This window comes from Manacus vitellinus, unplaced genomic scaffold (genome assembly GCF_001715985.3).
Source record: "Manacus vitellinus isolate BGI_N305 unplaced genomic scaffold, ASM171598v3 scaffold_43_pilon, whole genome shotgun sequence".
Lineage (NCBI taxonomy): Eukaryota > Metazoa > Chordata > Aves > Passeriformes > Pipridae > Manacus > Manacus vitellinus.
Window position 1 is genome coordinate 1,703,226 of NW_021940560.1, and position 14,681 is coordinate 1,717,906.

General features: G+C 46.1%; 1 protein-coding gene across 2 annotated transcripts in view; it reads right to left on the reverse strand.

Moving 5' to 3' along the window:
- The window catches only part of TNFAIP6 (TNF alpha induced protein 6), a 17,084-nt gene extending 3,324 nt beyond the window's left edge, over nt 1-13,760 (reverse strand). Inside the window, exons 1-5 of one of the 2 annotated variants that reach the window (XM_018078938.1) lie at nt 13,715-13,760; nt 9,611-9,763; nt 7,923-8,858; nt 2,754-2,891; nt 1,182-1,343 (exon numbers count right to left, since the gene is read on the reverse strand). In XM_018078938.1, coding sequence (XP_017934427.1) covers nt 1,182-1,343; nt 2,754-2,891; nt 7,923-8,094 — 472 coding nt within the window. In that variant the 5' untranslated portion in view covers nt 8,095-8,858; nt 9,611-9,763; nt 13,715-13,760. Of the gene's footprint in view, nt 1-1,181; nt 1,344-2,753; nt 2,892-7,922; nt 8,859-9,610; nt 9,764-11,246; nt 11,456-13,714 lie in introns of those variants that run through there. The other variant, XM_008919887.2, reaches the window with a different exon arrangement.
- Between the last annotated feature and the right edge of the window lie 921 nt (nt 13,761-14,681).

Below are 14,681 nucleotides of genomic sequence, written 5' to 3' on the forward strand. Positions count from 1 at the left end.
ATGTGCATTTCAAACACCAAAGAATTCCACAAGTTCCTCATCAGGTGACATCTTCAGCATCCTGGAGCAGAGCACAGGCTCAGTTCAATCAGAGTTTTGTCTTTGTTCCCCTGGCTCCTCACCTCCTCCTCCTCCTCCTCCAAACAGCCCCACCAGGCTCTGAAGAGCATGAACAGAAATCCTTTCAATGTGAGAGGCTGAAGCTCTGCCGTGTTGGCAGCTCTGGTTTCCTTTTGTCCTCTGACCAAAGAGTGTTTGGCCAGTAACTCCCTCCTGGCCCAGAGGAGAGGCTGACAAAGAGAAAGTCGGGCTCACATGCTGTAATTCTGAGTGCAGGAGTCTCTCTTTGGATGTGGAACATCTGGGAATGGCCCCCACCCCACAGAGCTATTTGATGGACGTAAACAAGCCTGTGAGCACAAACAAAATGTGCACAGCTGTGCAGACGTCATGGACAACTCCAGCTCTGGCTCTGCCAGGCATGGCAGGACACTGTGAGCAGGGGGACAGTCAGGTTAAGCTCTGCTTTCCTTCTTGCTGCCTATTTTTTCCACCTTCCTTGCTCAGTGAAGTGATACCAAGCTAATCTGTAACAGTGGCCATGTCGAAATTTGAGTCACCTCCTGGGGTGAGGTTCTGCCGCTCACGTTTGTCATGTCTCCTGATCTGCTTTGGAGATTCATTTTTCTCCGGCTAGTTACAGACACATACACAAGGCACTGCTGGGATCTGGACCCATCAGGGTTTCAGTCAGAGAATCATGGAATCACAGAATGGTTTGGGTTGGAAGGGACCTAAAAGCCCGTCCAGTTCCAAACCCCACACCTTCCACTAGCCCAGGTTGCTCCAACCTGGCCTTGGACCCTTCCAGGGTTGGGGCAGCCACAGCTTCTCTGGGCAACCTGTGCCAGGGCCTCCCCACCCTCCCAGCCAAGAATTCCTTCCTAAGAGAAGTTCCTAAGACGCCAGTCCCAGACATGTCACTCATTTTCAGAACTTTTCCTATCTCGAACACAAAAAAGAAGGAATGAGGGTTAACACCGAATTTAACTTGTTCACAGGCGAAATACCTGGAAAATGGTTCCCATGTGAAACACCTCAGATTGTTCCAATGAAATGGGAGGTTCAGTGTGCACCCTTGTCCCAGCAGGACGGTGCCCAGGGGGCTGCTCTGGACTCACCGTTGGGGTTGTAGCAGTAGGCGTCCCATCTCTCGCTCCGGTTGAGGCGAATCCCGTAGTCAACAATTCCAGTCCTTCCAAAGCCACAGTTGGCTCCGGCTTTTACGATGGGATAACCAACCCTGCCCTTGGCCATCCAGCCAGCAGCACACACGTGGAAACCTGCAGCAGGGAGGAAATGCCACATGGATGGGATCAATCAATCCCAGGCCGGGAACGTTGCTTTTCCTTCAACTAAGTCTTACTCAAGCTGATGACTCAATGGCCTGGGTGTAATTGGCCTGGTAGAAATTGAGCTGCAGGAAAGAGCAGGACTTTGAGAGGATAATTTTAAACACAGAGTATAAAATTGCATTGTGTTCACCACAATGTGATTACTGGGGCATCATTTCAGGACAAAAATCAAACACAGATGGACTGCATAGTTCCCCAAGTAGTCAGTCTGAAGTGCTCTGTGACCACTTGTAATCAAATTATACATTGGATGAGTTCTCTAAGAGTGTGCTTTGTTTCCCTTTTGAAGTCACACAAATCTACTCAATCAGATCTCAGGAGTCCACAGCCTTAATTTCTGAGCATGAATAAAACACTACATACAAAATACAGCTAAAGCCCTGCAGTGTCAATTTAAAACACTTGCCATTGAAATTTAAATACATGAAATGCCTCAAGCATTTCTTGCCAAACAAAAAAGATCCTGTTAATGCATTTTGGGGCTGAGAACTTAACACCAATAGGCAAAGAATGCAACGTTGTTCCCTGGCTGGTAGAGTCCAATCCAATGTTTGCACTGAGAGGAAATGGGACATTTTTGTGGCATCTTAGGGCTCTGAGCTGCTCAGAGAGACAAAAGTCCCCCTTTCACATGGGTCTTGGTGCTGAGAGCCAGTTCTGAATCAACAGCAGAGCAAGAAAATCTCTGGAGTGGAGGATATTTTCCATTGTTTTCCCAGTGCTCTGAATGAATGGATAATTTCTTATTAGGAATCAACTAGAAATACAGTAGAGCCCTCACTCAGCTCCACTTTTCACTCCAAGCACACACGACTCACTTTGTCCCAGAGCAAATATGGCTGGAATAAAAATCTTGGTGAAAACAAGAGATTGACCTGTTGGAATGGTTCCCTCGAGGCCATGGGGATGCTCCAAGGGCTGGAGCCCCTCTGCTCTGGAGCCAGGCTGGGAGAGCTGGGGGGGTTCAGCTGGAGAAGAGAAGGCTCCATGGAGACCTGAGAGCCCCTTGCAGGGCCTAAAGAGGCTCCAGGAGAGCTGGAGAGGGACTGGGGACAAGGGATGGAGGGACAGGACACAGGGAATGGCTTTAAGCTGAAGGAGGGTTGATTTAGATGGGATATTGGGAGAAATTGTTGGCTGTGAGGGTGGTGAGGCCCTGGCACCAGTCACACTCCAGTTACCAAGGTGGGAAATCGGAAGCAACTTGAGCAAAAATCCAGGGATTTCCATGTCTCTCAGTCCCCGAGTTCATAACAGACACAGCAATACACAGCCGACAACGCTGAATGAGGGCTGTGAAAAGCCAAGTGCCGTGATTTTTCCCTGATTTTTCCATACCTATTTTCCGGGCCGCCTCCAGCTGCTGGTACGTGGCCAGGTGTCCTCCCTCGTACTCGCACACGGCCTTGGCCTCGGCGTAGGTGAGCTGGTACTTCCCGGAGCGGGATTCCCGGTGGTACACCCCGGCCGCCCGCTCTGTGGGAACGAGGCAGGACATGGATTCAGGGTCAGACCTCAGCCCTCCCACCTCCAGCAGCGAGACCTCAACGCTGGGCTCCACCTCTCCTTCCAGGCGGGAAGAGGAACCGAGCGTCCCGCTGGCAGCTGTGCCGCTCGGGAAGCGCCGGGAAAACACGTCCCTCCCGACCCAAAGCTTTTTGAGAAACCCAAAGGTTGGGTTTGTTTGGGAGAAGTTTTTAACAACAGAGCTTGGAGAATTTTTGAACAACAGCAGGTCAGCAAAAGGCTGGGCAGGACTCCCCTGGGATGACTCCGAGGGCAGTCGTTATGGGAACGCCGGCTGTCAGCATCCCCGGGGCTCTGTATCCCGCCTGACCCCGGGGAAGCTCCTTCTGGATCGCTATCACAGCATCCCTCTGGCTGCCACTTGAAGCGCCTTTGGAAGATGAATCAGAGCTTTGTTTCGAGTCTCCAGAGAAGTTAAATCAGAGCTACTTGGATCGGGGAGAGGCGGGAATGAAAGGGGAGAAAAATGCGAAGTAAAAATATCTGAGCGTGTGTCACCGAGGGCAGGACCAGAACAATCGCTGGCTGACATTTCTGCTGCACACAAAATTCATACATTTCCTTCGCATTTTTTTCTCTGCCGTTGCAAATATGATAAAAAGCAGCTTTCCAGGGAAACCTAGAAACTGCCAGCGCTGCCACAAGTTTTATAATCTCTTCATGTTGCACTTGTCTGGTGCCATATGTGTGGAAATCTGTCTCGGAACCAACGTGCATATCTAATCTGAACGGTGGTTTTGTTTAGGTCTCTCTCATATTTAGGATAATCTGGGAGATGAGGCCGTTTGGAGCTATCACTGAAAAAAAGATGGAAAACAGGGAGAATTTTTACAGTAGTTATTGGTACCATGGGAAAAGGAGGATGTCTTTTTTTTAGGGACATACTTGGAGTCAGTGGTTTTGGCTGGGTTAGGGTAGTTTTTAAAAAGCCCTGGTCACCACTGAGTTGTGGTTAATGGTGAGATCCCTTAATAGACACGGAATGACGTTGGCCAGGGTGGTTTTTGGACCTGCTGTCACTGGCCTTGTGCCCAGAGAAATAAATTATATTGCTGACAACAGCCTCAGAAGAAACAGAGCCGCCTTCCGGAACATCACTGGGAATATCGGTGGCATGGGCACGGGATAACAGATCCTCCATGGAAAAACCCTCCTGAAGAAGCCAGTTGAATTGCAGAGAAGAGCCATAACAACTCCCAGCTGTGAATGATGGTGTGTTATATTAAAATGACACATTTTAATTAAGGATTTATTCCTCGGAAGTATTGCTTTTCATTCCCTCAACAGGCTGTCATGTCTAAGCTCGTGGTAAGTCCTGATCAATCAGCTCACTGCTGCTGTGGGCAGGATTGTGTTGGATTCAGAATGCAGCAGTGGGAAATCTGGGGCAACCTGGAATCCACATTATTGATCACTGAGCTCCCAGGGAAGGGAACTGGGAGATGAACTGGAAAATACAGACTGTATTCCTTGGGACTCACTGAGCTGCCCCACCTTCACCACTCAAAGAGCACCTGAATTCTGAGGTCAGTCACCTTTGCAAAATGAGCCAAAACAAGAGATGTCTTCAGGCTCATTGCCACTGGTCTTTGCTGGTGAAAGCCCCCAGTCCTCTGGCTGCCACCTTTGTAAGTCCCATCCTGTCCCTGGATGTACCACCAGGGATCTGGGGGGATTCTCCACTGCTTGGACTCGTCACTCCCAGAGCTGCCAGTAAAAACTTCCCATTTTCGGTTGGCTTTTTCACCCGGTGATATTGTTTTCAAATTTGATCCCTCCAGAGGTATTTCCTGCCACTTGTTGCTGAAATGTCACTATGGACAGGCATCATATTTTTCAGAATATTGCTGGAAAGTTCTGCTCTCCTCAGGGTCTGCAAGGGCTGGAACCAAGAGCAGCACCACTGAATCTTCCTGCAATACCCTGGTGGGTGTTGTCACCCTGCAAGGAGCAATCTCCAGCTCCCTCTCTGTTGTTCCTTTGTAACGTGGCAAAAGTAGCCTTTGAAAAACCAGACCACACACATGGACTCCCCCAAGCTTTGGGATTTGCTGCTGGCTCGGTGTGTCACAGTTTAAAGCATTCCCTAACGTTGTATCCTAATTAACTGATTGGATCTTCCACTGGCAGCTTTCCCCCCCTCCCTCTTAATTACATCAGGGGCTGTGCAGACAGATAAAGTGCTTCATGAAACACAGACCCAGGTAAAGCACTGGAATTATTAACCATTCATTGACACATTTTGTCTCTGGATGTATAAATTTATATAAGGTATTCACAGGCAGGCAGGAATTGCTCTTTATGGAGGTGAGATCATGGCCATGCAGACAAACCTGCAGGGAATTTGTATTTGCTAGCACAAGCACGTGCCCACCACTGCCAAAGGGCCGTGGGTCTCACACGTTTCTTCCAGCTCACATTTCCTAAAATCTCTCCTTGGAGCCCAGGGACAGCAGGGTCCTGCAAGGACAGGGACCCCCTCCTCATCCACAGCAGCAGGAGGTGGGGAAATGCCGCCAAACTCTTCTGCACAAACACAGGCAGCACGAAATTCGGGCTCCTGAAGTCCCCACAATATGCAGGGAACAAGCACTAAATGCTAAATAAAAAGGAATATTTAGCTTTTAAGCAGAGGGTGGCCATGTAGAGCACTTGGCATGGACCTCTGAAAACACACGTGGTCAAACTCAGAGAACTCCACTAAATAGGGCAGGAAAAGCCCCTAAACCACCCTGACACATGGAGTGGGAATGGGGATGGAATCCTGAGCACAGAGTCCTGGAAAACCTACCCTGTGGCACCACGAACTGGCACTGGAATAAGGGGATGAGAAAATTCGGGCAGGACTGTCCCAACCCTCCCATCAGCTGACAACAAACCTTTGGTTATAACCTGCTTGTGTCAAAAATGAGCCACATCAACATTCCATTCCCACAAGGAACCCATTCCCAGGGAGGTGGTGGAGGCAGCTGCAGCAGGACTGCACTGCACACACTGACTGAGAAACAAGAGATGTTTATAACCAGAAAAAAGGTAAGACACGAGCGTTTCCAGGCTGCCAGTAATTCCAGATTTTATAGCTGTGCTTCTGATTTGCTGGGGAAAAAAAAAAGGTAAGATGGAAATCTCCCTACATTTTCAATTTGATGCTTTATCAGAAGAGGAGATAAGCAAAGCTCAGATGTTTTATTCAAGGAGGGGTCCTGCTTAAATGCACAGTGAAGGTGAGATTGGGGTGACTTGTTTTACTATTCAAGTTAACCTTTTTGTTGGTTTTTTTTAAATACACAGAAGCCTGAACTGGCTGTCTGTGATTTTGCCAATTTTTTTTTTATTTCCATACAGTGTCACTGAATTCCATTGGTAATTCAATTTGAGCTTCATTTCCATAATATTATTGCTGTAGTTACACTGGATAGTGCATTTCTAGTTTGGTTTTATTTAGAACAAGTCATCAGTTTTCCCCTCCTGGTTTATTTTTACTGACTCTCATGGTAAATGCTTCAAGGTGCAGCAAACCAGAATTTTGCTGTGCCTTCCAATCAACACTCAGCTGCTCCATTTTAAAGAAGCTGAAATGTTTTTTCTTCCATTTGACTGCTGAAGTGATTGATCACTGTTATCCCATATTTGCATTTATGCTGTAGCAGTCCCTAAAGCTATGACCTGGCTGGTTGTAGTACCTGTGGATACATCAATACTTGCAAATAAAACACCCAGGACCCATTTCCTGTCCGTGAGTAAAAGTGGGATGTGTGTGAGACTCTTCCCCATCATCAGGGGGAAGAGTCATCATCATCATCATCATCATCACCTGACACTCAACTTCTCTGCCTTGGCCATCAAGGCTTAACAAACCCTCAGCCCTACTCATCTCCTGTGTCTCCTTGTTGTTATTCCAGCCAGGAATAACAACTCTGCTTGTTTCCCCACACAAACCTCTCCTTTGTCATCCTATTTTTGAACAGCAGCCACTTGAGGTGGAACCTGAAGCTGCCAAGCTGTTCTTCCTTGGAGCTCCCCCCCCCCAGCTCTGGGACACAGGAGGAATGTCCCAAGGTCGGGAGGAGAGAGGAGCCATTAAAAATGTGCACTCAAATGGAAAGCAATATAGATAATTTCTGTGCCTCATTTGTGTTCCTGGTGGTTTACATGGTCCTCTGAGAGGGGCTGGAGCCACGTGGTTGCTGCACCAGCTGACAGAACGTGGTCCTGCTCCCTCCTGGGACAGCTGAGCACAACAGAAACACAGGGATTCCCTAAAATCCTTAAAGAATCACACAACATTCTGTAGAGGAGAAAGGATTTGTAAGCATTTGTCAATAAAACAGAGCACTCAGTGCATGCCTTTATTTTGGCATCCTTTATGTGACTCGACTCTATGTTTGCCTGTTGCACTGGATAATTTTAAAGATCTATAAAAGAATCTCAGAGCTATTTAAACCCACTTGAGGTACAAGAAACTCTTCCCACAGCATTTTTTTCTCTTGCCCTTTGGAAATCTTCTGTGCCCTGTTAAATGATGTGAGCAAACCAATGGCCAAAACACAGACATTTCTGTGCTCTTCTAGAAACCTAGGAAATATTATCACTATTATTTCCAGACCATTTAGTTTCATATGCAGGACCCCAGGCATGTGAAGTATGTTCATGCAGAAAGCAATTCATTCCTTTGGCAAATGTTTCTTTTCAGACCCTTTTTCCTTCATTACAAGCAACTGTTTTTTAGTGCAGTTTTCACCTCACGCTGCAGGAAAACACATTTGGATAAATATTCCATCATTAGCTTTTCTTACATTTCAGAGGAGGAGTAAAATAGCAAATGTGTAAAAACTTACATTCACTACTCAGATAAAATGGTTTAATGAGTTGCAATGCAGGATTTTGCTGATATTAGTGCACAGCTCAGCTTTGTGCTGCTGTTGGACAAACACGGTGGCTCTGCAGCAAAACATTCCCAGGAATGAAGTTATTCCTTACCTAACCAAATGGAGTTGTGCAGCACTCCATCCTTGAAGCCCCACGCTCCAGCCTCGTCCCACAGCAGGGCAGAGAAGAGAATCAGTGCAATCATCTCCCGGGAAGGCTCAGGCTGTAAATATTCCCTGGTCAAACGCTCCGGGTCGGCTCTGGCTCCGTGCTCCTGGAACATCTGGGAGCCAGACCTTAAATAGCACGTTGAGCTGTGAGGTCAGTGAGGCTGCTCCAATTGTGCTGCTGCAGTTCTTACACAATTAAATGTGGTGTCTGCAGTCGCCCATGTGACTCACTTTTGGCTCTCTCCATTCCCAGCCTGTCCAAGAATCCATTCTATCCCTCACTACTGCAGCACACACGGACGCTCTCCAAGCCAAAGGCTGTTCATTCTTCGGCACTGGCTGCCTTCAGATTCCACAAAATAAAACTCAGAGCCAGTCTATCTATGCTTCCAGTCACACCACTTACAGGACCTGAGACATCACACTCTCTCTCATTCTCCTTTAAACATTCTGCCCCTCTGTAAATAATTTGGATTTAATTTCACCTAACCAATGGGAAAACGTCGGGAGAAGGTTTTACACTGACTGTTTGAATTCGGCTTCCCCACACGGAATCTGTCACTGCAAATCAACCTCCCAGATCAGCACAAAACTGCAAGTGTCAGAAACAGATGCTCTTTGTTCTGCAAAGTGGGAAATAAAGCTCAAAACTTCCCCTCCAAACCACAGTTTAAAGGCTGAATCACGGCGTGACAGCTGTCTGCTTGTCTTCCCTTCTGGCTGGAAGTGAATCCTGCAGCTGCTCCTCGTGGATGAGTGGGAGAGAGGAAAGGGGGGAAAGATGAGAGCATGGAAAAGGAGCTGGTGCTCCACACTCCTGAGCAGCTCTTGGAAAACTGTGCAGTTGTGATAACGTCAGTAACTTCTGAGTCAGGAGCTACGGACAGAGACATGACAATGGTCACACCAACAATTGAGCTACAAGAGGTGGGAAGGGAAGGGTGGAGGTGGCTGGGCCTGCTCAAAAATGTTTTAACGCAGATGACTTGTGGTGAGGAAGATTCTTCATCACTCCAGGCTTAGAGTGAGGCCACAGTGGGGTCACTGGTCCAACCTCACAGAGGATGCTGGGACAGGGACTGGTCCAGGGATTGATCCAGGGACTGACCCAGGGGCTGCCAGTTTGTTCACAGCCTCTCCCACACTGATGGTCCCACCCCCTTTACAGCTCCCCTGGCAGCAAAACAGGGAAGCTCCCCACAGACTTGTCTCATCACAGTGAGGTGGGAGACCTGCTCTGCTTCTTCTTTCCACCTTTGAGGGTTGGTGCTTCATTTGTACTTGTTTCCTGCTTTAGAGAATCCCAGGATCGCTGAGGTTGGAAAAGACCTCCAGGACCAAGTCCAACCTGTGCCTGATCCCCATATTGCATCCCAGCCCAGAGCACTGAGTGCCATGGCCAGGCCTTCCTTGGACAACTCCAGGATGGGGACTCCAAACCTCCCTGGGCAGCCCCTTCCAGTGCCTGACCACCCTTTCCAGGGAGAAATTCCTCCTGAGTTAATGCCTAATAGAGAAGAGTCTGAGGTTTTTGAATGACACCTAATTAAACTTTATTCTGTGAAAATATTTTGGTAGAAGCCTGTTGCTTTCTAAACATTAATCCCCAAGACAAGTACCTGAGGTTACCTGGGATATGAGTTGTGAAGGTGGCAGCATAAACTTTTGGGGTGTTGCTGAATGTGTTACTCTGGAACATTCATTTCTCGCTGGCTGAAGGAGACTGGCACTTAGTCTTTGCTGGTTTGGATTTGGGACACAGTCATGGCATCTTCTGGGAACCTGAAAACAATAAAAGAGGCAGGAGGGAAGGGATGGAAACCAAGGGAAAGGGAAAACTCAACAGTAATATAATTCACTGGCAATCTGGAAAGATAAATTCCTGGTTCAGGTGGAGAGAAAGAAGTGTGATGTGATGTCTTTCCTTGCACAGGACCCCTTTTCTCTGTGCCACTCCATGAGAATTCCTCTGGATGGTATTGCAGTGTGAGCTGATATCAATGATCTATCAGAGCCAAATGTCCATGCCACAGGAATTGTTCTGTCCTTGGTAGGTGGGTTCCAGTGCACAAGATCACAGGAATGTGGGAACAGTGACTAATTTGTAAGAGCAAGGAGTGCAAACCATGGAGATGGTTTGTCACAGACTGACACACTGAAATCATTAGGAAAGACACTCGTGCAATAATGAATAAAAATTACTCATTACTGAAGTTAAGCGTTAATGGGGAAAGGCCTCAGCTGGAAAAAGCAACTTAATAAATAAAGGGCATAAAGAAGCAAAGAGTGCTTGAGAGCAGCTCTTGATTTATGCAAGGTCTGAGGTTTGAGTGAACACAGAATCATGGAATTAAGGTTGGAAAAGACCTTGAAGATCATCAAGTCCAACTGTCAAAACAGCACCACCACCATGGTCTCCACCAACCATGTCCTCAAGTGCCACATCCACACAGCTTTTAACACTTCCAGGGATGGGGACTCGACCATCCCCTTCCCTGGGCAGCTTGTTCCAAAGCTTGACAATCTTTTCCATGAAGAAATTTTTCCTCATGTCCAGTCTAAACCTCCCCTGGCACAACTTGAGGCTGTTTCCTCTCATCCTGTCACTTGGTACCTGGAGGAACATCCAGGTGCCCTTGTACCTCCCTGGAGGAACAAGACTAGCTGTCAAGAATTCCAAGGATATACAGTGGCTCATGGGTCACAGAATCAGGGAATAACTGAGGCTGTAAGGCAGCAGGAGAGATCATCCAGTCTTGGAGTCAGGATTCAGGTGTCACATTGGGAATAGTCCCTCAAATGAATAAACATCTTTGTCAGACAGTAACAAATCTCTGACAGGAGGGGGGAGCCGGGGGGGGTCGGGCTCTGCTCCCAGGGAACAAGGGACAGGAGGAGAGGGAACGGCCTCAGGCTGTGCCAGGGGAGGCTCAGGTTGGACATCAGGAGGAATTTCCTCATGGAAAGGGTGGTCAAGCCATGGCAGGGGCTGACCAGGGAGGTTTGGAGTGCCCAGCCCTGGAGGTGTCCCATGAAAGCCTGTCCATGGCACTCAGTGCTCTGGGCTGGGGGACAGGGGGGGATCCATGGGCTGGGGGGGCTTTTCCAGCCTCTGTGATCCTGGGATTCTACCAAAAGCTCTGCAGGGTTCAGTAAATGTTTCAGGGGGAGGAGTAACTGGGCATGGGGAGTATTTTGCAGTGCCAGTGAAGTGACACCCCCAGAGCTGCACTTCTGCCCCTCCAGCGAGCGGGAAAGTTCTCACCTGCAAATCCCGGCAGAACCTCTCGGCACCAAGATATTCCCCAGCTGTCCACAGGCACTTGGAGACACTCAGCTGACATTCTTTAGCTTTCTTCCAAGTTTTCCACATTTAAATGTGTACCAGACAAATCTTATATAAATTGAAGGGGAAGGGAAGCTTTCCTTAACTCTTTCTTAGTTCTTTCCTTAACTCTTCCTTAACTCTTTCCTTAACTCTTCCTTAATTCTTTCCTTAACTCTTCCTCAACTCTTTCTTTAATTCTTGGCTTGTTTCTTCTTTTTTTCTTCAGCAAAGTAACAGGTTCTTTAGTGCCTCCTTGTAGCAGGAAAATCATGTTACAACTCTTATTGTATCTTTAGGTCTCTCTTTAAAAATTATCACGTTCTTTCCATCTTTCCTGCAGGTCATATTTTCTAGACTCTGGACTATTCCTGATCCTCTCCCTGTTGTTTTCCCAGGTGTACTCCATCCAACAAAAGGCTCCACCATGACAACACAGAGGTGACTCACTTATTTTCCACGGGATATTTTGGGTTCTGTGAACTCCTGGTTTGACCTTTGCCCCTGGTGAAATTCTCCACAAAACCAACAAGTTGGGATTTTAAAATATTTTAAAATATTACATGGACAAGAAGATGGTCTAAGGAGGAAAAATGCATCCAAAATGAAAGCAGCCAGTGGGATTTGGCAGGTCTAACCTGAAGGCATTCACCTGTTTTTCCAATATCTCTTTCCTTGGATGCCTCTGCTCCAGTGAAAGCCAAAAAGTGACACAGAGATGGTGTTTTTTGGGAAAGAGTTGATGAAATTCTTACCTTTATGGTTTGGACTCATGAAAAACTCTCTCCTTGTTAACTTACAAACCAGGATTTCTACATTTGTTGTAGCCAGAAGGAATTTCTAATGAAATTTCCCAGTTTTTCTGTCCTCCATAAGCTTCAGGTGATGCAATTTGAGAAGAATTTGATAACGTGAGAACTCCTTGGCCAATGATCTGAGCGTTTGTTGTCCTAGTGGTAAGTTAATCTTTCAGAGACTATTTTGCCTTATAAATAAATAAATATGTTTCAACCTCCCCTCCTTTGCCTGAAAATCTGATTTTTCTTGAAATCAGTGCCCATTTTTATCAGCAGCATCAATGAGGCAAGCCCCAACCTCTCTGTGTAGCGGTGCTTGAGTTCAAAAAAAAAGCAAACAAACTCCTCCATGTGAAAGGAGAACAAACCAAAAACATTTGGGAATATTGAGAGCAGATGTTGGGAGAGAAGAATGGATTCACTTATAAAAATTCTGACCATTTGCCAAGTTGAAATATTTGAAGCCCTATAGTGAGAGTTACTCTAAATAAAAGAGTTGGACCAACCAAAATTTTAAAAATACAGATATAACAGATAGAAAGTTAGCAAGTGTCTCAGGGATGAGACACTTTAAATCACATTTTGAAACGACAGAAAAAGCACAAAATGTTGTAAACAGGGTTTTTAGATGTGAGGCTGAGGACTGGGTAATGTGGCAGGGGGGTGCCAAGACAAACAGGCTCCAAAGATTGCCAGGAAACTCCTGAAAAGAAAAAACAAGTTGCAGCTCCATCCACTGCAGAGCCAACTGCAGCAACTTTGGTGGGGGGAGGGTGTTGGGGAAAATATTAATATAAAACATATTATTAATAAAAACCTATCATTAATAAGATTTTATTAATATTAATATAAAATTAATGTATGTAAAGGGTCAGATGTGCAGAATTTAGTCCTTTAGGGCCATAGACATGAGTTTTTTCAGTAGTTTTAGAGATTATGTGCTTTTATAATATATGTATTATATTGTTTGGTTAATTAATTGATATATTTATATTATTTATTTATTTATTTGAAACATCATGCATCTCTCTCTATATATAATGTACTGTATTTGTAGAGAAAATTAAAAATATTGGTATCTGGCAGGTGTATATAAAACATCTACACCATAATAGTTTTAATAAACATTATATATTAACTCTTTTCACATTGGTGAAAGCAAGGTCAGAGTGGAATCACTGCTGACCATTCAAACTCATGGAGACAATCCTTGTAAAAAGACTTTCTGTTCAAACAGTTTGCCTCCAAAGTAAACACTTGCTTTTCTATTTTAATAGAAAACATTATACAAATATAAAATACTATCTAGAAATATATAATCATAAATTATATAAATATTATAATTGAAGTTATAAAGTAACTGAGCATTTATAAGGGTTTTAATCTCCTATATTTATCATAATTCACTGGCATACAACAAATAGATCGTTATCTAACTCCAAGCATCTCATTTAAGGGTGTGAATGAAGAGCTTTTCCATTAAATAAGTCTCCAAAGGGCAGTCCCAGCATATACATCTTGAATATCTCATTACTTTTCACTTATTTCACCTAAAAACCCATTTATTTGTCCATCTCAGAACATCATAGAGTTTAAAAATGACTTTCCTACCTTAAGCTGTGCGTGGGCAGGTGGTGAGTTTTCAGAAGCAAAACACTCCCGTGGATTTGGGCACAAATAATTGGGAAAATCTGGCCAGGTCCATGGATTCTTTGGGAAAACTGGCCTTACAAAGCATCATTAAATGTGTCCTGCTCTCTGCTCCTGATGTGCTGTTTCTGATTGATGTTCCTGGTAGGTGCATTAAAAAAGGAATTTATTATTAGCCCCAGGGTGGAACTAAACTATGGAAAAGCTGGAAGGCACTGAACTGGCATGTCCAGTGGCTGCAGCAATCCAGGATCACCCAGGCTGGAAGAGACCTTCAGGATTGTGGGGTCCAACTGCACAGATGCAGCTGTGGAAAGCACACAAAGAGCCTGGGGCAGGTCCTGGAGGGCAGGGAAAAGGGACAAGCCCTGAAGAACCAGGAGCTACCTCTGCAGGCTCTGTCTCCCAGTGTTTGCTCCGGATTCCTGGAGTCTGACACCTTCCAACACCCTGGGATGTGGAATTATGGCACTGCCAGCAGCTCCTTCCCAAAAAACAGGCTAAGACCTGCTTTCCTCGTCAGAAGGACCCAGAGCTGTGCCCACCATGGGACAGGGATCCCAGGTGGACAGAGGGCACCTGTGGAGAACTGCAGACCAATGCCCTGGATATGGAAAAGGTCAGGACAAACCTCTGCCTGTGCCATGTCCTGGGCTGGCCTCCTGGAATCCCATCCCCAGGTTCTCCCACCCCTCATTTTGTGTGATGTGTCAGATTTTGCAACAGAATACAGGGATATTCTTTGGAAACCCAAATATTGTCTTATCCCCCTGGACACTGGGTGGTGGTGGAATGTGTCCTTGGTCGTACAGTCACCTCCGGTCCCACAAAACCTGACCCCACTCATTCATCTGCTTTGCAGTATTATCCTAAATTCCTCTCCAAACCCAAACAGATGGATGTGATGATAAAATCCTTGACAGATGAG